Genomic DNA, 18,542 nt, shown 5'->3' with positions numbered 1-18,542 from the left:
GTTTGTATTTGGTTTTATTGATTTTATTGATTTTATGGTTATAATGTATATTTGGTGTTAACTGTGTATTGATGTAATTTTGTGTTGATTGTTTTTATGATGCAGGCATTAAATTGTGCCTTTGCTTTTGTAAGCCGCCCTGAGTCCCCTTCGGGGTGAGAAGGGCGGGGTAAAAGAACCCCAAATAAATAAATAAATAAATAAGGAGTATCATTTGCTCCGGTACAAGTCCCATCTGACCCTTGTCCCCAATTCTATTGGCTACTGTACGAGTGGGCAAGCCTCTGCTTATAGTTTGTTTGCGCGATCTTCTTGCAGCAGCTGAGTATGTGATTATTATTATTATTATTATTGTTATTATTCTTTTACTGACACAAAAACACAGTATGTCACAGTAAATGAGATATATGTGCTGGACTTTTGTCAGCGCCGATTGTGTTTAAGTGCAGGCCAAGGTCTTGAGGCACTGCACCCAGTGTGCCGATCACCAATGGGACCACCATGACTGGCTTGTGCCAGAGTCTTTGCAGTTTGATCTTAAATCCTCATATCATGTCAGCTTTTCCAGTTGTTTCTCTTCAATCCTGCTCTCCCCTGCGATTGCAACATCGACGATCCATACTTTGTTTTTTAACACAATTGTGAGGTCAGGAGTATTCTGCTCTACAATTCTGTCTGTCTGAATTCGGAAATCCCAGAGGAGTTTGACATGCTCATTTTCTGTCACTTTTTCCGGCTTGTGATCCCACCAGTTCTTTGTCGCAGGCAGATGGTATTTGTGGCACAAGTTCCAATGAATCATCTGAGCAACGGTGTTGTGCCTCTGCTTGTAGTCTGTCTGCGCGATCTTCTTGCAGCAGCTGAGGATGGGAACTATTGTTATTATTAGAATCATAGAATCAAAGAGTTGGAAGAGACCTCCTGGGCCATCATCCAGTCCAACCCCATTCTGCCAAGAAGCAGGAATATTGCATTCAAATCACCCCTGACAGATGGCCATCCAGCCTCTGTTTAAAAGCTTCCAAAGAAGGAGCCTCCACCACACTCGGGGGCAGAGAGTTCCACTGCTGAACGGTTCTCACAGTCAGGAAGTTCTTTCTCATGTTCAGATGGAATCTCCTCTCTTGTAGTTTGAAGCCATTATTCCTTGTCCTAATCTCCATGGAAGCAGTAAACAAGCTTGCTCCCTCCTCCCTGTGACTTCCTCTCACATATTTATACATGGCTATCATATCTCCTCTCAACCTTCTCTTCTTCAGGCTAAACATGGCCAGCTCCTTAAGCCGCTCCTCATAGGGCTTGTTCTCCAGACCCTTGATCATTTTAGTCACCCTCCTCTGGACACATTCCAGCTTAGAGTCAATATCTCTCTTGCATTGTGGTGCCCAGAATTGGACACAATATTCCAGGTAAAGTGGTCTAACCAAAGCGGAATAGAGCATGGGGAGCATGACTTCCCTAGATCTAGACACTAGGCTCCTCTTGATGCAGGCCAAAATCCCATTGGCTTTTTGTGCCGCCACATGACATTGTTGGCTCATGTTTAATTTGTTGTCCACAAGGACTCCAAGATCTTTTTCACACGTACTGCTCTCGAGCCAGACGTTGTTGTTGTTGTTGTTATTATTATTATTATTATTATTATTCTGACACAAAAACACAGTATGTCACAGCAAATGAGATATATATGCTGGATTAAGTATCACAAAATCACAAGTCAAACACTTCCCAAGCATCTAGGACTGTGTGATGTATTATTATTATTATTATTATTATTATTATTATTATTAGTATTACTTACTTACTTACTTAGGCGATCCCTCGTTGGACGAGTAAGATGGTCTTCCATTATGGATTTCCTTGTGGGTCCGTATGTGGCTGTGGAGCCCTATTCTTGCTCTGCATCTTCTTCCGCAGTGAGGGCATTGGTTTCCAGGTGGAGGGCAGTCCCGGTCGGGGTTGGCTTGACGCGCCTTCCTCCTGGCACGTTTCACTCTTTCACCCTCCACTCGTGCCTCCTCAAATTCTGCAGCGCTGCTGGTCACAGCTGTCCTCCAGCTGGAGCGCTCAAGGGCCAGGGCTTCCCAGTTCTCAGTGTCAATGCCAGAGATTTTAAGGTTGGCTTTGAGCCCATCTTTAAATCTCTTTTCCTGTCCACCAACGTTCCGTTTTCCGTTCTTAAGTTCGGAGTAGAGCAACTGCTTTGGGAGACGGTGGTCAGGCATCCGGACAATGTGGCCAGCCCAGCTGAGTTGAAGTTGGAGGACCATCGCTTCAATGCTGGTGGTCTTTGCTTCTTCCAGCACACTGACGTTTGTCCGCCTGTCTTCCCAGGAGATTTGCAGGATTTTCCGGAGGCAGCGCTGATGGAAACGTTCCAGGAGCTGCATGTGACGTCTGTAGACAGTCCACGTCTCACAGGCATAGAGCAGGGTTGGGAGGACAATAGCTTTATAGACAAGCACCTTGGTCTCCCTACGGATGTCCCGGTCCTCAAACACTCTCTGCTTCATTCTGGAAAATGCTGCACTTGCAGAGCTCAGGCGGTGTTGTATTTCGGCGTCTTTGGTGGAGAGGTGGCTGCCAAGGTAGCGGAAATGATCAACATTTTCTAATGTTACACCATTAAGCTGTATCACTGGCATTGGAGAGAGATTGGCTGGTGACTGCTGGAAAAGCACCTTGGTTTTTTCAATGTTCAATAACAGGCCGAGCTTCTCGTATGCTTCTGCGAAGGTGTTTAGAGTGGCTTGTAGATCTTCTTCTGAATGCGCACAGACGACATTGTCATCAGTATTAGTATTAGTATTAGTATTGAGACTAAGCTGTGTTGTGATGAGGTGAGACTCAGCTATAATATCACCGCTGCCACTTTTCCCCTTCTGGCTTTTTTGGGACAGGTACGAGACAGCAGTCGGGAAGCAAGTGGCTCGTTGTCGTTCCTGCGCAAGCCCATGAAGTACGAGGAGCTGCAGCATGTTCTTTGCCACCTGAACATCACCATGCCACCTTGCTCCAAGGTAAATACACTCCCTGCCTCACCTTCATGCATTGTAGCCCGCCTTCATTTCCCACTGCGCTTTCAGCTTTTTCTTGCTTTCTGGAACCAATTTGTAGAATGGGTTGCTGTGAGTTTTCCGGGCTGTATGGCCATGTTTCAGAAGCATTCTCTCCTGACATTTCGCCCACGCTGTAACAGGGGGATTCCAGAGAAGAAACAATCAGGCCAGGTAATACCTCCCAACAAGAGATTCCCCCAGGCAGAAAGCAGCCAGGCTTTGAAGCTGCAAGGCTATTCAGTGCTAATCAAGCTGGCCAATTGCAGCATTCACACTTGCCTCCGACACGAAGAGGAAGAAAGCTCAGAGCAGGGAGCTGTCAGCTGCAATCTGTCAAAGAGTCCAGAGGGCTTGAGGAAGGAAACCATCCACTCGGAGAATTCGGAGAGGAGTGCAAATCTTTCCTGCAGCCATTTTCTGCACATTTTGGCTTGCAAAGCACCGGTTATTTAGTCATGCAGGTCGGAAACTCTGGAACGGTGGCTTTTGAGGACGACAACTCACAGAATCTCTCCAAAACATAGTCCTAGGCATTACTGGTTAGGGCATTCTGGGAGTTATAGTATTCTCTTCCTCTCTCTCTCTCTGTCTGTTTTAAGGGTGCATCTATGCTGTAGAATTATTTCTGCCTGGCATTGCTTTAACTGCCATGGAACAATGCTATAAAATCATGGGAGATGTAGTTTGGTGAACTCTCTGGCAGGGGAAGTGTCTTGTAAAACTACAATTCATATGTTTCCATAGGCAGTGTTGTTGTTGTTTTTTGTTGTTGTTTGTGCTGTCGCGCCTGGGGTCTATAGATCTTAGTGAAAGAAACATGGACGTGATATCTCTCCCCAGGGGATTGCTTCTTGTCCTCCTTTAGGAAACTGGGACTCCCAAGGACCAAGACACAACAGATAACTCGAAATGGTCTTTATTGTTCACAATGAGTTATCTTTCTTAGGCATAAACTTGATGTTTCAACAGGGATAAAGGAAATATATGTTACAGTCTCTGAAGTCTTGGGTCCAAGGAGTTTGCAGCTGAGAAGCTTTCCAGGTTCCCTCTTTTCTCAATGGTTGTGAATGCCGGAACATCCACAACTCCAGTTCTAATGGCCTATATTTGAAGGCATAAAGTCTTCCTCTGGTGCCAAAGGACTGGTTTGAAGGCGCTTGAGACTCCTCAACGTCGTCCAGGGAAATCTGGGCATGAAGTGTGAGTCTCAAGGGTAAAAACCTGAGAATTGGTGATGAGAGATAGCTTAAACAAGGGCTTTAGAGCCAAGTCTTTCTCATGTCCATCTATAAAGCTGTCTGATGGTAGAATGAAAAGGAAGCCCTGCCCTCTTCCCCAGGAAGGGGAGGAGCCAACAATTAAGTAGGGAAAGCAATTCAACAGATGCAAACAACATTGATAGAAAGCAGTAGATAGCCAAACAATTCAACTGTACATTCACATACAAGTGGGGCCTGACGTGCCGTCACATTGTTATTATCATTATTATTACTATTAATAATCACAGCCTAAAATTAGGACGGTAAATAAAGAGGAACACTCAGAAAACGGGAAATCCAGAAAGCAAACAACCAGGGCCAGCTAATCACCTCCCGACAAAGGATTCCACCAAGCAGTAAGCAGCCAGACCTTGAAACTGCAAGGCCATTCAATGCTAATCAAGGTGGCCTATTGCAACATTCCCACTTGCCTCAAACAGACAAGAGTTCTTTTTTTTTCTCCCACCCTGGATATCATTGCCTAGTTTCCAACAGGACTCACAACCTCTGAGGATGCCTGCCAAAGATGTGGGCAAAACATCAGGAGAGCATGCTTCTGGAACATGGCCAGACAGCCTGGAAAACTCACAGCAACCTAGTGATTCCAGCCATGAAAGCCTTCGACAACACAAGTTGTAGAATGGTTTCCAAACTACAAATTGTGTTGTCGAAGGCTTTCATGGCTGGAATCGCTGGGTTGCTGTGAGTTTTCCAGGCTGCCTGGCCGTGTTCCAGAAGCATGCTCTCCTGACAATCTCTCACCTCATTGCAGAAATAATCCCCTAGACAACAACACACAGGAAAAAAAATTATCCATATTGGGAAAATGTCACACTACGCTTAAGAAAGTCATGCCTTGAGGATGATTGTTTGGAGAAACCGGAAAACTCACAGCAACCCATCTCATGGAAGAGTTCATGGCTGGCTTGAACAGCCACATCCCACATGATGAAGCATTTTGTGGCGCATCCCACTCATTTCAGTTATTTTGAACAGAAGCAAGGTTGCAGAGTAATCACCCTTTGAGCATTGCAGGAGGAAATGAAGCCTTTTCTCAATCTGTTGTTTTCTCAAACTGCCCTTTTCCCCGTTCTTTCCAGAGTTCCGGAAGTGAGGAGCGAAGGAGAACGTTGACGCCGCTGGCCCTTCGCGAGAGATACAGCCTCCTCAGCGACAGCACTTTGGGTAGGAACGAAGCCGGGCGCGGCAGAACATAATGTGGCCAAATCCTCGAGCAACTTCCGCACATTGACTCAGTTCCACTGAGTGTTACCCTTAACATCCGGGAAGCCATTCTCCTCCTCATCACACTAGTTTGGCTTCAAGTGTAGCAGAGAGCATTCTTGGCCTATTTTAAGTGTGGGCGCCAGGGTTCTTTTCAAATGTTTCAAGAGCGAGTAGGGAAGTGGGTTTTGGGGAATCATCCGGATGTTTGGCCATTTCTGTAATGTGATGACATTCGTTGCTCCCAGGTTTAAAATGCAACCTTTTGTTGCACTCCAGGTCAGGAAAAAGCCCTCTGACTTTAAAACATACCACACGAAGAGTGAAGAAACAAATCTTCTTTTATTGAAGCTTAGTAAATAGCCAGGAGAAATAAATGCTTGTAAGAAAATCAGAAGGCTCCAAAAAGTAATAAGTCCATAAAAGGTAGTAACACAAAGCAATATCCACACTAGATATATTTTTATTTATTTTATTTATTTATTATTTAAACTTATATGCGGCCACTCCCCTGGGGCTCGGAGCAGCTTACAAGAATGGCTAAAATCTAACAAAATTTAAAAGCAATTTAAAACAATTTAAAAACAACACTATCAAACATTAAAAGCCTGTCGGAACAGGTATGTCTTACATGCCCTGCGGAAAGCTGGTAAGTCCCACAGGGCACGAACTTCAGGTGGCAGAGCATTCCAGACTGATGGAGCCACTGCTGTGAAGGCTCTGCGTCTGGTTGCCGCTAGACGCAAGGTCTTGACACTGGGGACCTCCAATAGATCTTGGTCCTCAGAACAGAGGGATCTCTGGGGTTGGTAGGGGGTGAGACGATCCCTCAGATACATTGGCCCCAGACCATGCAAGGCCTTAAAGGTGAGTACCATCCCTTTGAAAGTGATCTGGTGCTCAATGAGTAACCAGTGAAGCTGCAGGAAGATTGGGGTGATGTGGCACCTCATCGGAATTCCCGCAAGAAGCCGAGCAGCTGCGTTTTGTACCAACTTGAGCTTCCGAATCACCGACAGAGGGAGGCCAATGTAGAGGGCGTTACAGTAGTCCAGTCTTGAGATGACTGTGGCCTGGATCACCGTAGCTAGGTCGTCCCTGGACAGGGAGGGGGCCAGCCGTCTAGCCTGCCGCAGGTGAAAGAAGGCGGTTCTGCTCACGGCGGAGACATGGGCCTCCATCCTCAGCAGAGGGTCCAAAAGGACTCCCAGACTCTTGACCAATGATGACGGGCGTAACACCTCGCCATCCAGGGTGGGCAGATGGATGTCCCCACTGCCCGATCCACCCAGCCATAGGATCTCCGTCTTTGCTGGATTCACCCTCAACCTGCTGGCACGCAGCCATCCAGTCACAGCCTCGAGGCACCGATGGAAACAATCGGGTGCAGAGTCCAGTCGGCCTTCCGTCTTCAGCACCAGCTGAGTGTCATCGGCGTACTGATAACACTCCAGCCCAAAACCTCGAACCAGCTGAGCAAGTGGTCGCATATAGATGTTAAACAACAGAGCAATCCAAGACAGCATTTATCCAGGCAGGAATCGACAGGATGCAAAGACAATCCACAAGGCTAAACAACACCACAGGGACAAGACCCCTTGAACTGGATTTCCATGGCACATGAACTTGATTTCCAAACGATGCCTAATCTAACAGGTTTCCCCTTGAGACAAACCTTATATCCCAAAACTCAGAAATTGGTTTTGCTTTTCCCCACATTTACCCCTTATCAGACGAAGCCTTTCAGAGCAACGTAAACACTGCATTTGCTGTCAATCTTGGCTAATCTCCAGCCTCCTATTCTTCAGCTCCCTATCTGGCTGCTCATTAAAATTCCCAGGTGTCAGATTGTTTTCCAAACCCAAATCTTGAGAGCTCACAGAGAGAGAGAGAGTGAACCATCATCGCTAGGCTCAGAAGAAATGTTCTCATGAGAAACTGCCCTTTGCACTGGGGCCTCTCTGTCATGTCTGCATGAAAATAATTGACCAAACCATCTCCATCTTGCACCTCAGCTTCGGCACCATCATTTCTCTCATCATTTCCCTCATCATTTCCCACATCAGGATTCTGAAATACAAACACAGGCTGATTCCCAACACCTTTCCCCAAATTGTGGGAGGAGCCAAAAGTACCCTTGTTAGGGAAAGCCTTTTCGGGTCCTTTCCTTCCCTTCCCTTCCTTTCCTTCCATGATATGTCTGTGCCTTGTGTTGCATGGGAAAGCCGGCAGAGAAGGAATATTATTGTTATTATGCCATGTCTCCATGCTGTGCAGTCCTGGGAGTCATAGTTTCCCAAAGCCCATACCCTTCTCTTGGTGCATTTACAGTATGGAATGATTCCTCTAGGACTCCACTTTAAATACCATGGCTCCATACTATTGGATCCTGGGAGTCATAGTTTTCCAAGGTCCATGCCCTTCTCTGGTTACATGCAGTCAGGACCCATTTTAAATGCCATTATTATTATTATTATTATTATTATTATTATTACTACTACTACTACTACTACTATGCCGTATCTCCATGCTGTGCAGTCCTGGGACTCATAGTTTCCCAAAGTCCATACCCTTCTCTTGGTGCAGATACACTATGGAATGATTCCTCTTGGACCACACTTTAAGTACCATGGGTCCATACTATGTAGTCCTGGGAGTTATAGTTTCCCAAAATCCATACCCTTCTCTGGTTACATGCAGTCAGCACCCATTTTAAATGCCATTATCATCATCATCATCATCATCATCACTATTATGCTGTATTACCGTGCTGTGCAGTCCTGGGGGATATAGTTTCCCAAAGTCCATACCCTTCTCTTGGTGCATTTACAGTATGGAATGATTGCTCTTGGACCCCACTTTAAATACCATGGCTTCGTACTATGTGGTCCTGGGAGTTATAATTTCCCAAGTCCATACCCTTCTCTGGTTACATGCAGTCAGGACCCATTTTAAATGCTGTTATTATTATTATTATTATTATTATTATTATTATTATTATTATTATGCCCTATCTCCATGCTGTACAGTCCTGGGAGTCATAGTTCTCTTGGTTCATTTACACTATGGAATGAATGCCCTTGCACCCCACTTTGAATGCCATGGCTCCATGCGATGGAGTCCTCCTGGGAGGTATAGTTTCCCAAGGTCCATACCCTTCTCTGGATGCATCTACAGTAGAGAATAAATTCAGTTGGGACCCATTTAAAATATTATTGTTGTTGTTGTTGTTGTTGTTTTGCTGACACAAAAACACATTATGTCACAGCAAACGAGATATACATGCTGGATTTGGTATCACAAAATCACAAGTCGAACACTTCCCAAGCGTCTAGGACTGTGTGATGTATTTTCGAATGATGTGCGCAGATCCAAGTCAGGTGGCCTTTTGCAGTTGACAGATCGTGATTTTGTCGATGTTTATTGTTTCTAAATGCCAGCTAAGATGATGATGATGATGATGATGATGATGATTTGAAACTCAACAAGATGAGTCCACAGCCCATGTAACAGCTGGGGAGGGATGTTGTATGGGGCCACATCCTTACAATGTGAAGACAAACAAACTCAAAGAATGTGGAGTTCTCCTGAGTTGCATAGATGCATTGAACAGTGTGATGATGGTAGGGAAATGGTCCGTTTCATTGAAACGGGGAGCTCTACTCAGCCCAACGTTTTCATCTGTTCCATTGCATCAGTGTGATAAGGTGACGAGTCCTCTCTCTCCCGCCGTCCCTTTAGGCTCCGTCAGCAGCACCGAGAAGGACAGGACTGACATGAAAATGGCTGTCATTGCGGAACATCTGGGCCTCAGTTGGGCCGGTGAGTGACACGGGGGCTACTCATAGACCAAAAAGGCGCACATGGGGATATGGAACAGCATCACGGTGTCAGTAGAAAGGCTTCTGGATGCACCAGAACATGTTGTGGTGGTCAACATCTGCTGGAGGATTGCAGTGGAGGACCAATGTCAGGCATCCTCCAACTGCGGCCCTCCAGCTGTTTGGGCCTCCAACTCCCAGAAGCCCTAACGAGCTTGTTCAGTTGTCAGGAATTCTGGGAGTTGAAGGCCCAAACAGCTGGAGGGCCGCAGTTGGAGGGTGCCTGACCTAGAGAGTCTTAAGCAAGATGCTCTGTGGTCAGCTTCCAGAGACAGGATTTTAATCAAATCCATGGATTCACAAATATGGAGGATCAACTATACCAAGAACCAAGATCCCATTCTGGTTTCCGCTCTCGGCTCCAACTCATGATTTCAGGATCCCAGAATTTGTTTAGGTTATGATTCAGGTTACTTGGGATTTTTAACACAATCGTGAGGTCAGGAGTATTATGCTCCAAAACTCTGTCTGTCTGAATCTGGAAGTCCCATAGTAGCTTGACGTGTTCATTCTCTGTAACTTTTTCCGGCTTGTGATCCCACCAGTTCTTTGTCGCAGGCAGATAGTGTTTGTGGCACAAGTTCCAATGGCTCATCTGAGCAACGGTGTTGTGCCTCTACTTGTAGTCTGTCTTTGCGATTTTCTTTCAGCAGCTGAGGCTGGGATCTATTGTTATTATTATTATTCAAATTATTATTCAAATTATTATTATTATAAGTATTATTATTATATAAGTATTATAGTTCTTTGTCGCAGGCAGATGGTATTTGTGGCACAAGTTCCAATGAATCATCTGAGCAACGTAGTTGTGCCTCTGCTTGTAGTCTGTCTGCACAATTTTCTTGCAGCAGCTGAGGATGGGATCTCTTGTTGTTATTATTATTAAAGTATTATAGTTCTTTGTCGCAGGCAGATGGTGTTTGTGGCACAAGTTCCAATGGATCACCTGAGCAACGGTGTTGTGCCTCTGCTTGTAGTCTGTCTGCACAATCTTCTTGCAGCAGCTCAGGATGGGATCTATTATTATTATTATTATTATTATTATTATTATTATTATTATTATTATATAAGTATTATAGTTCTTTGTCGCAGGCAGATGGTATTCGTGGCACAAGTTCCAATGGATCACCTGAGCAACGGTGTTGTGCCTCTGCTTGTAGTCTGTCTGCACAATCTTCTTGCAGCAGCTGAGGATGGGATCTATTATTATTATTATTATTATTATTATTATTATATAAGTATTATAGTTCTTTGTCGCAGGCAGATGGTATTTGTGGCACAAGTTCCAATGGATCACCTGAGCAACGGTGTTGTGCCTCTGCTTGTAGTCTGTCTGCACAATCTTCTTGCAGCAGCTGAGGATGGGATCTATTATTATTATTATTATTATTATTATTATTATTATTATTATATAAGTATTATAGTTCTTTGTCGCAGGCAGATGGTATTTGTGGCACAAGTTCCAATGGATCACCTGAGCAACGGTGTTGTGCCTCTGCTTGTAGTCTGTCTGCAAAATCTTCTTGCAGCAGCTGAGGATGGGATCTATTGTTATTATTATTATTTAAATTATTATTATTATTATTATTATTATTATTATTATTATTATTATTATATAAGTATTATAGTTCTTTGTGGCAGGCAGATGGTGTTTGTGGCACAAGTTCCAATGGATCACCTGAGCAACGGTGTTGTGCCTCTGCTTGTAGTCTGTCTGCACAATCTTCTTGCAGCAGCTCAGGATGGGATCTATTATTATTATTATTATTATTATTATATAAGTATTATAGTTCTTTGTCGCAGGCAGATGGTCTTTGTGGCACAAGTTCCAATGAATCATCTGAGCAATGGTGTTGTGCCTCTGCTTGTAGTCTGTCTGCACAATCTTCTTGCAGCAGCTGAGGATGGGATCTATTATTATTATTATTATTATTATTATTATTATATAAGTATTATAGTTCTTTGTCGCAGGCAGATGGTCTTTGTGGCACAAGTTCCAATGGATTATCTGAGCAACGGTGTTGTGCCTCTGCTTGGAGTCTGTCTGCGCAATCTTCTTGCAGCAGCTGAGGATGGGATCTATTGTTTCATCTACTTCCTTGCAGAGTCTACATTTGGGATGCGTTGTCTGTTGTCTGTTGGGATCTATTACTACTACTACTACTACTACTACTACTACTAGGAAAAGAATGTGTGTAGCTCAGATGCAGGCAAACTCCAGGGACTACTTTTCGACCCCTAGACCACTTCCGAGGCCACATCCATCCCTGAAAATTATTAGATAGTCCATTCCGTTTGAGGGGAAATGTCCAGGGTTTGTTTTTGTTCTTGTTGTTGCAAAAACAAGGTGCAGGCCCTGTCCTAGCAGGGAAACATTCATTCAGAACTATGGGGAGTGCGGGTGTGACTTGTGAGAAGACGTAAAAAGCTTTATTGGATGTATGCCTGATGCCACGTTGCGTTCTGCGTTTGCCTCTTGCAACAGAATTAGCCCGGGAGCTGCAGTTTGGAGTGGATGACATCAACAGGATCCGTGTGGAGAACCCCAACTCCCTGCTGGAGCAGAGCATGGCGTTGCTGAACCTCTGGACCAGCCGTGGGGGACAGAGTGCCAACAGTGAGTCATGAACAGCGGCCGGAAGAACTTGCGGGCATCCTTGTAATGGGGAGAGGGACGACTTCTGTTTTTCCTTTGTCCAAGTTCTCATGAGGTGTGAACTCTGCACAAGGAGATGTGCAGTGGAAGCACCACATTCTTTGCAGAATACATATGAGTTAGCAAATTATAGTAAATCATCAATAGGTACCGCTCCAGTGTGTTCCACACTGGGCTTGCATACTCAGCAGCACCCTAGCATAGCGCAAGGGCAGATGTCTTCACTGTGTCTGGTTGTGATCCCCAGGTTGTGCCAGTCAGCTTTCGTCTGATATTGTTTCTAGTGCCCACTTTTTGCCTGATGTTCAGGCAGTGCTTCTTGTGGGTCAGGGCACGGTCCAGAGTGACTCCCAGGTATTTGGGTGCCAAACACCCACCCAAATAATAATAATAATAATAATAATAATAATAATAATAATAATAATGCCAGTGGCCACATAACCTTGGAGGTGTCTACAGACAGCGCCAGCTCTTCAGCTTAGAAATGGAAATGAGCACAGGAGTCCCAGAGTTGGACATGACCAGGCTTAATGTCAAGAGGAAACCTTTACCTTTACCTTTAGCACTCCTAGTGGCGCAGCAGGTTAAACCCTTGTGCCGGCAGGACTGAAGACAGACAGGTCGCAGGTTCGAATCTGGGGAGAGCGTGGATGAGCTCCCTCTGTCAGCTCCAGCTCCCCATGCGGGGACATGAGAGAAGCCTCCCACAAGGATGGTAAAAACATCAAAACATCCAAGGGTCCCCTGCGCAGATGGGCAATTCTCTCACACCAGAAGCCACTTGCAGTTTCTCAAGTCGCTCCTGACACGACAAAAAATAAAAAGTAGGTTAATCCACTGAGCTTGCTGACTAAAAGGTTGGCGGTTTGAATCTGGGGAGTACGGTGAGCGCCCACTGTTAGCCCCAGCTTCTGCCAACCTAGAAGTTCAAAAACATGCAAATGTAAGTAGATCAATAGGTACCGCTCCAGCAGGAAGGTAACAGCACTCCATCTGCACTGGAGAATAAATGCAGTAGGGACCCATTTTAAATGCCATTATTATTATTATTATTATTATTATTATTATTATTATTATTATTTTAGAGCCCCCAGTGACACAATGGGTTAAACCCTTGTGCTGGTAGGACTGAAGACCCACAGGTCGGAGGTTCAAATCCAGGGAGAGTGTGGATGAGCTCCCTCTGTCAGCTCCATCTTCTCATGCAAAAGGGGCATGAGAGAAGCCTCCCGCAAGGATGGTAAAACGTCAAAAACATCCGAGCAACATCCTTGCCGACCGCCAATTCTCTCACTCCAGAAGTGATTTGTAGTTTCTTAAGTCGCTCCTGACACACACACAAAAAACCCTGACTATTCTGTCAGTGAGACATGATTAACTAATTCAATGCAACGGAGAAATGCTTGTCGTTGATGCCTCCCACACCAGATCTCATGACGCACCCTTCTTTCAGCGCGACGTCCTTGCTGATTCCTCTTTTCCTTCTCGTCCTTTGACAGTGGAGAACCTCTACACGGCCCTCCGCAACATTGACCGCAGCGAGATCATCAACATGTTGGAAGGCTCGGCGCGGCAGAGCCGGGGCCTGAAGGGTGACAAGCGCTACTCCAACAGAGACTACTCCCTCTCGCCCTCCCAGATGAATGGTGAGTCCCGGCCCGGACCCTTCTCCAGCAGACCCACAGTCACATGCGCAAGGCGAGGTCTCCCAGGCCCTTCAGCCCTTCTGTGCCCATCTTCCTCTGTTGCCCCTTTGGCCTGTCCTGTAGTCTCTCAGCTCAACTCGGGCAACCGGCTGTGTCCTGCTATCTCTCTATCTTCCTGGCAGCTGCTTTTTGTGTTGCTAGCCTTAAGGTCCCATCTTGCGCCTTGGGGAAACCAAAACCAGGAGATCCCCGCGGTATGCGCAGATCCTGCCGTGTGTTGCATCCCAGAGCGCAGCCAGAAGTCCAGAAGGAACGGCTGAGCATGCAGCTGAGTCTTGAAGTCTTGGGGCCAAACTAGATGGGACTTCACACAGATCCTGCCGTGTGTTGCATCCCAGAGCGCAGCCAGAAGTCCAGAAGGAATGGCTGGGCATGCAGCCGAGTGTTGAAGTCTTAGGGCCAAACTAGATGGGACTTCACACAGATCCTGCCGTGTGTTGCATCCCAGAGCGCAGCCAGAAGTCCAGAAGGAACGGCTGGGCATGCAGCCGAGTCTTGAAGTCTTGGGGCCAAACTAGACGGGACTTCACACAGATCCTGCCGTGTGTTGCATCCCAGAGCGCAGCCAGAAGTCCAGAAGGAACGGCTGAGCATGCAGCCGAGTCTTGAAGTCTTGGGGCCAAACTAGACGGGACTTCACACAGATCCTGCCGTGTGTTGCATCTCAGAGCGCAGCCAGAAGTCCAGAAGGAACGGCTGAGCATGCAGCCGAGTCTTGAAGTCTTAGGGCCAAACTAGACGGGACTTCACACAGATCCTGCCGTGTGTTGCATCCCAGAACGCAGCCAGAAGTCCAGAAGGAACGGCTGAGCTTGCAGCCGAGTCTTGAAGTCTTGGGGCCAAACTAGACGGGACTTCACACAGATCCTGCCGTGTGTTGCATCTCAGAGCGCAGCCAGAAGTCCAGAAGGAACGGCTGAGCATGGAGCCGAGTCTTGAAGTCTTGGGGCCAAACTAGACGGGACTTCACACAGATCCTGCCGTGTGTTGCATCCCAGAACGCAGCCAGAAGTCCAGAAGGAACGGCTGAGCATGCAGCCGAGTCTTGAAGTCTTGGGGCCAAACTAGACAGGACTTCACACAGATCCTGCCGTGTGTTGCATCCCAGAGCGCAGCCAGAAGTCCAGAAGGAACGGCTGGGCATGCAGCCGAGTCTTGAAGTCTTGTGGCCAAACTAGATGGGACTTCACACAGATCCTGCCGTGTGTTGCATCCCAGAGCGCAGCCAGAAGTCCAGAAGGAACGGCTGGGCATGCAGCCGAGTCTTGAAGTCTTGGGGCCAAACTAGACAGGACTTCACACAGATCCTGCCGTGTGTTGCATCCCAGAGCGCAGCCAGAAGTCCAGAAGGAATGGCTGGGCATGCAGCCGAGTCTTGAAGTCTTGGGGCCAAACTAGACGGGACTTCACACAGATCCTGCCGTGTGTTGCATCCCAGAGCGCAGCCAGAAGTCCAGCAGGAACGGCTGGGCATGCAGCTGAGTCTTGAAGTCTTAGGGCCAAACTAGATGGGACTTCACACACACTGTTTGCAAAGGCATGCAGACTTTTAAGAAGAAGTAAAAATGCAGAGGAATTAGCAATGCGAGGAAAGGGCTGAGCGGCGGAGACTGAAACGTAGGATATGGAGTTGCAGAGAGCAAGGTGGTAGGACATGCGGTGTGGTTCAGAAAGGAAACATAAAGGAGGAGGTGGCGCAGAAGATGTGCTGCGAAGAGAACCACAGGCAATGTGCCTGGTTAGCCTTGCCTTGAAGAATGCATAACCTAGTTATCTGACTGAATCGTTCCTTAGGTGATCCCTCGTAGTCCGAGTAGGATCGATGTTCTGTCGGTGGGTCCGTAGGTGGCTGTGGAGCCCTACTCTTGACCCACATGTTCTCCCGCAGTGAGGGCATCGGTTTCCAGGTGGAAGGTGGTCCCGGTCTGGGTTGCCTTGACATGCCTTCCTCTTGGCACGTTTCTCTCGTTCGTCCTCCATTCGTGCCTCTTTAAATTCTGCAGCACTGCTGGTCACAGCTGACCTCCAGCTGGAGCTCTCAAGGGCCAGGGCTTCCCAATTCTCAGTGCCTATGCCAGAGTTTTTAAAGTTGGCTTTGAGCCCATCTTTCAATCTCTTTTCCTGTCCTCCAACATTTGGGAGACAGTGGTTGGGCATCCGGACAATGTGGCCATCCAGCAGAGTTGATGGCGGAGGACCATCACTTCAATGCTGGTGGTCTTTGCTTCTTCCAGCACGTTGACATTTGTCCACTTGTCTTCCCAAGAGATTTGCAGGATTTTCCGGAGGCAGCGCTGATGGAACCTAGTTATCTGACTGAATACCCAACTCCTCAACAACTCTTCCATTCTGTCTCTCTGGGGCACGAGCATAGGATAGGAATCACACTGTGTCCAATTCTGGGCACCGCCATTGAAGGGAGTTCACTCTAAGCTGGAATGTGTCCAGAGGAGGGAGGCTCAAAGGATCAAGGGTCTGGAGAACAAATGCTATGAGGAGTGGCTTAAAGAGCTGGGCATGTTTCGCCTGCAGGCTGTGAGGAGACCTGATGAGGGCCATGCATCAATATGTGATGGGAAGTCATAGGGCGGAGGGAGAAGGAAGGAAGGAAGGAAGGAAGGAAGGAAGGAAGGGGAGAAGGAGAAAGAGAGGGAGGGAGGGAGGGAGGGAGGGAGGGAGGGAAGGAAGGGAGGGAGAAAGAGGGAGGGAGGGAAGGAAGGAAGGAGAAAGGGAGGGAGGGAGGGAGAGAAGGAAGGAAGGAAGGAAGGAAGGAAGGAAGGAAGGAAGGAAGGAAGGAAGGAAGGAAGGAGGGAGGGAGGGAGGGAGGGAGGGAGGGAGGGAGGGAGGGAAGGAAGGAAGGAAGGAAGGAAGGAAGGAAGGAAGGAAGGAAGGAGAAAGGGAGGGAGGGAGGGAGAGAAGGAAGGAAGGAAGCAAGGAAGGAGAAAGGGAGAGAGGGAAGGAAGGAAGGAAGGAAGGAAGGAAGGAAGGAGAAAGGGAGGGAGGGAAGGAAGGAAGGATGGAAGGAAGGAGAAAGGGAGAGAGGGGTGGAAGGGAAGAAGAAAGAGAGAGGGAAGGGAGGGAGGAAAGAGAGAAGGAAGGAAAGACAAAAGGAAGGGAAGGAAGGAAGGAAGGAAGGAAGGAAGGAAGGAAGGAAGGAAGGAAGGAAGGAAGGAGAAAGAGAGAGAGAGAAGGAAGGATTTGAGGGTGGAAGGGAGGGAGAAAGAGGGAGGGAAGGAGGAAGGAAAGAGAGAAGGGTAGGATGGTGAGAGAGAGGAGGACCTGAGAAAAGAGGGCGAGGGGCCGCATCTGGCCCCCAGGCCTGGGTTTACCCATACCTGGACTAAAATGGACAAGGGTCTGGACAACAAGCCCTATGAGGAGTGGCTGAAAGAGCTGGGCATGTTTAGCTTGCAGAAGAGAAGGCTGAGAGGAGACATGATGAGGGCCAGGTTTCAATATGTGAGGGGAAGTCATACAGAGGAGGAGGGAGCAGGCTTCCTTTCTAGGACACAATGGGACAATGGCTTCAAACTACAGGAAAGGAGATTCCACTTGAACATGAGGAAGAACTTCCTGACTGTGAAAGCTGTTCAGCAGTGGAACTCTCTGCCTCAGAGTTTGATAGTCAGGGGTCAGGGCTCAGAGTCAGGGGTGCTTTGAATGTGATTTTCCTGCTCCTTAGTAGAATGGGGTTGGACTGGTTGTCCACGAGGTCTCTTCCAACCCAGGACAGGCTGCCTTCTTCCACTCGGTTCCTCCTGAGATGGCTGGGCAGTGGGTGCCATTCCTTGTTGCCCTCGGGCCGCCTCTTGACCTTTTTCCTCTCCTCCTTTTCTTCTTCTTCCTCCTCTTCTTCCTCCATTGCCTGTCTCCACTGTCTCTTCCTCTCTGTCTTTCTCTTCCCTGGGCTCAGTTGTCCGAGCGCTTTTGCTGCGCTGACCGATGCATGACGTGCGCGCGGCTCGACTTGGCATGCCTTTCTCGTCTCACCACTTTGGCCTTTGGCTGCTTCCCTTCTCCTGGCTTCCCTTCCTTGCCTCACAGCTGCTTTGCAGGCCCCAACGGAAAGGGGAGGGCTGCGCCACCGCCCCGAGCCTGCCTGGCAGAAAGACCCTCTCCTCCCCACGCATTGCCGAGCAGGCAAAGTCCGGCTGCAGCTGCACAACGACACTCTCCAAGGGCTGCATGGAGCAAAGTCATACGATACACGGGAGCCCTTTTGCCCCTGGCGGGGGGGGAAATACATACCCATGGCTATGGCTGTTTTTAAGTCAGTGCCATCTGTGCACGTGCACATCATAGCTTATAGAGATCCTATGAGTAAACGGGCCTGAAGTATCGTCAGTCTGAATGTTGACGGAGTGGGGGCCCAGGTGAGGGAACAGATCAAAGGAAAGAGGAAACGTATATATAGAAAATATGGTTGAAACTATTTAGGCTTCATCCTAAGTTGGTATTGATGAGGGGAATCTGGAAATGCATTTTTTTCCTGGCAATACGTTTAGATCCAGCCGGAACAATATGCGGCCCGCGGGCCGGATACGGCCCTGACAAGGAGTTGGTGCAGCCCACAGACAAAACGAAGCACACAACAATAACAAATCCTAATTAATAGTTATTTGACCTTTGCTTAGCCCCCCCTGATGGCACAGCGGGTTAAACCACTGAGCTGCCAACTTGAAAGGTTGGCGGTTTGAATCCAGGGAGTGGGGTGAGCTCCCGCTGTTAGCCCCAGCTTCTACTGACCTAGCAGTTCG

At 47.6% G+C, this 18,542-nt stretch overlaps 1 protein-coding gene across 12 annotated transcripts in view; it reads left to right on the top strand.

The window, feature by feature from the left end:
* Positions 1-18,542, top strand: part of ANK1 (ankyrin 1) — a 324,523-nt gene that overhangs the window by 272,179 nt on the left and 33,802 nt on the right. For all 12 annotated transcript variants that reach the window (XM_067470656.1, XM_067470654.1, XM_067470650.1 and 9 more), the window contains 5 exons: positions 2,901-3,020; positions 5,419-5,503; positions 9,284-9,364; positions 11,909-12,040; positions 13,579-13,725. In XM_067470656.1, the coding sequence (XP_067326757.1) occupies positions 2,901-3,020; positions 5,419-5,503; positions 9,284-9,364; positions 11,909-12,040; positions 13,579-13,725 (565 nt within the window). The remainder of the gene's footprint in view (positions 1-2,900; positions 3,021-5,418; positions 5,504-9,283; positions 9,365-11,908; positions 12,041-13,578; positions 13,726-18,542) is intronic.

Source organism: Anolis sagrei, chromosome 7 (assembly GCF_037176765.1).
Source record: "Anolis sagrei isolate rAnoSag1 chromosome 7, rAnoSag1.mat, whole genome shotgun sequence".
Classification (NCBI taxonomy): domain Eukaryota; kingdom Metazoa; phylum Chordata; class Lepidosauria; order Squamata; family Dactyloidae; genus Anolis; species Anolis sagrei.
Note: the sequence above shows the minus strand (reverse complement) of the source record. Positions and strands in the feature narration are given on the sequence as shown.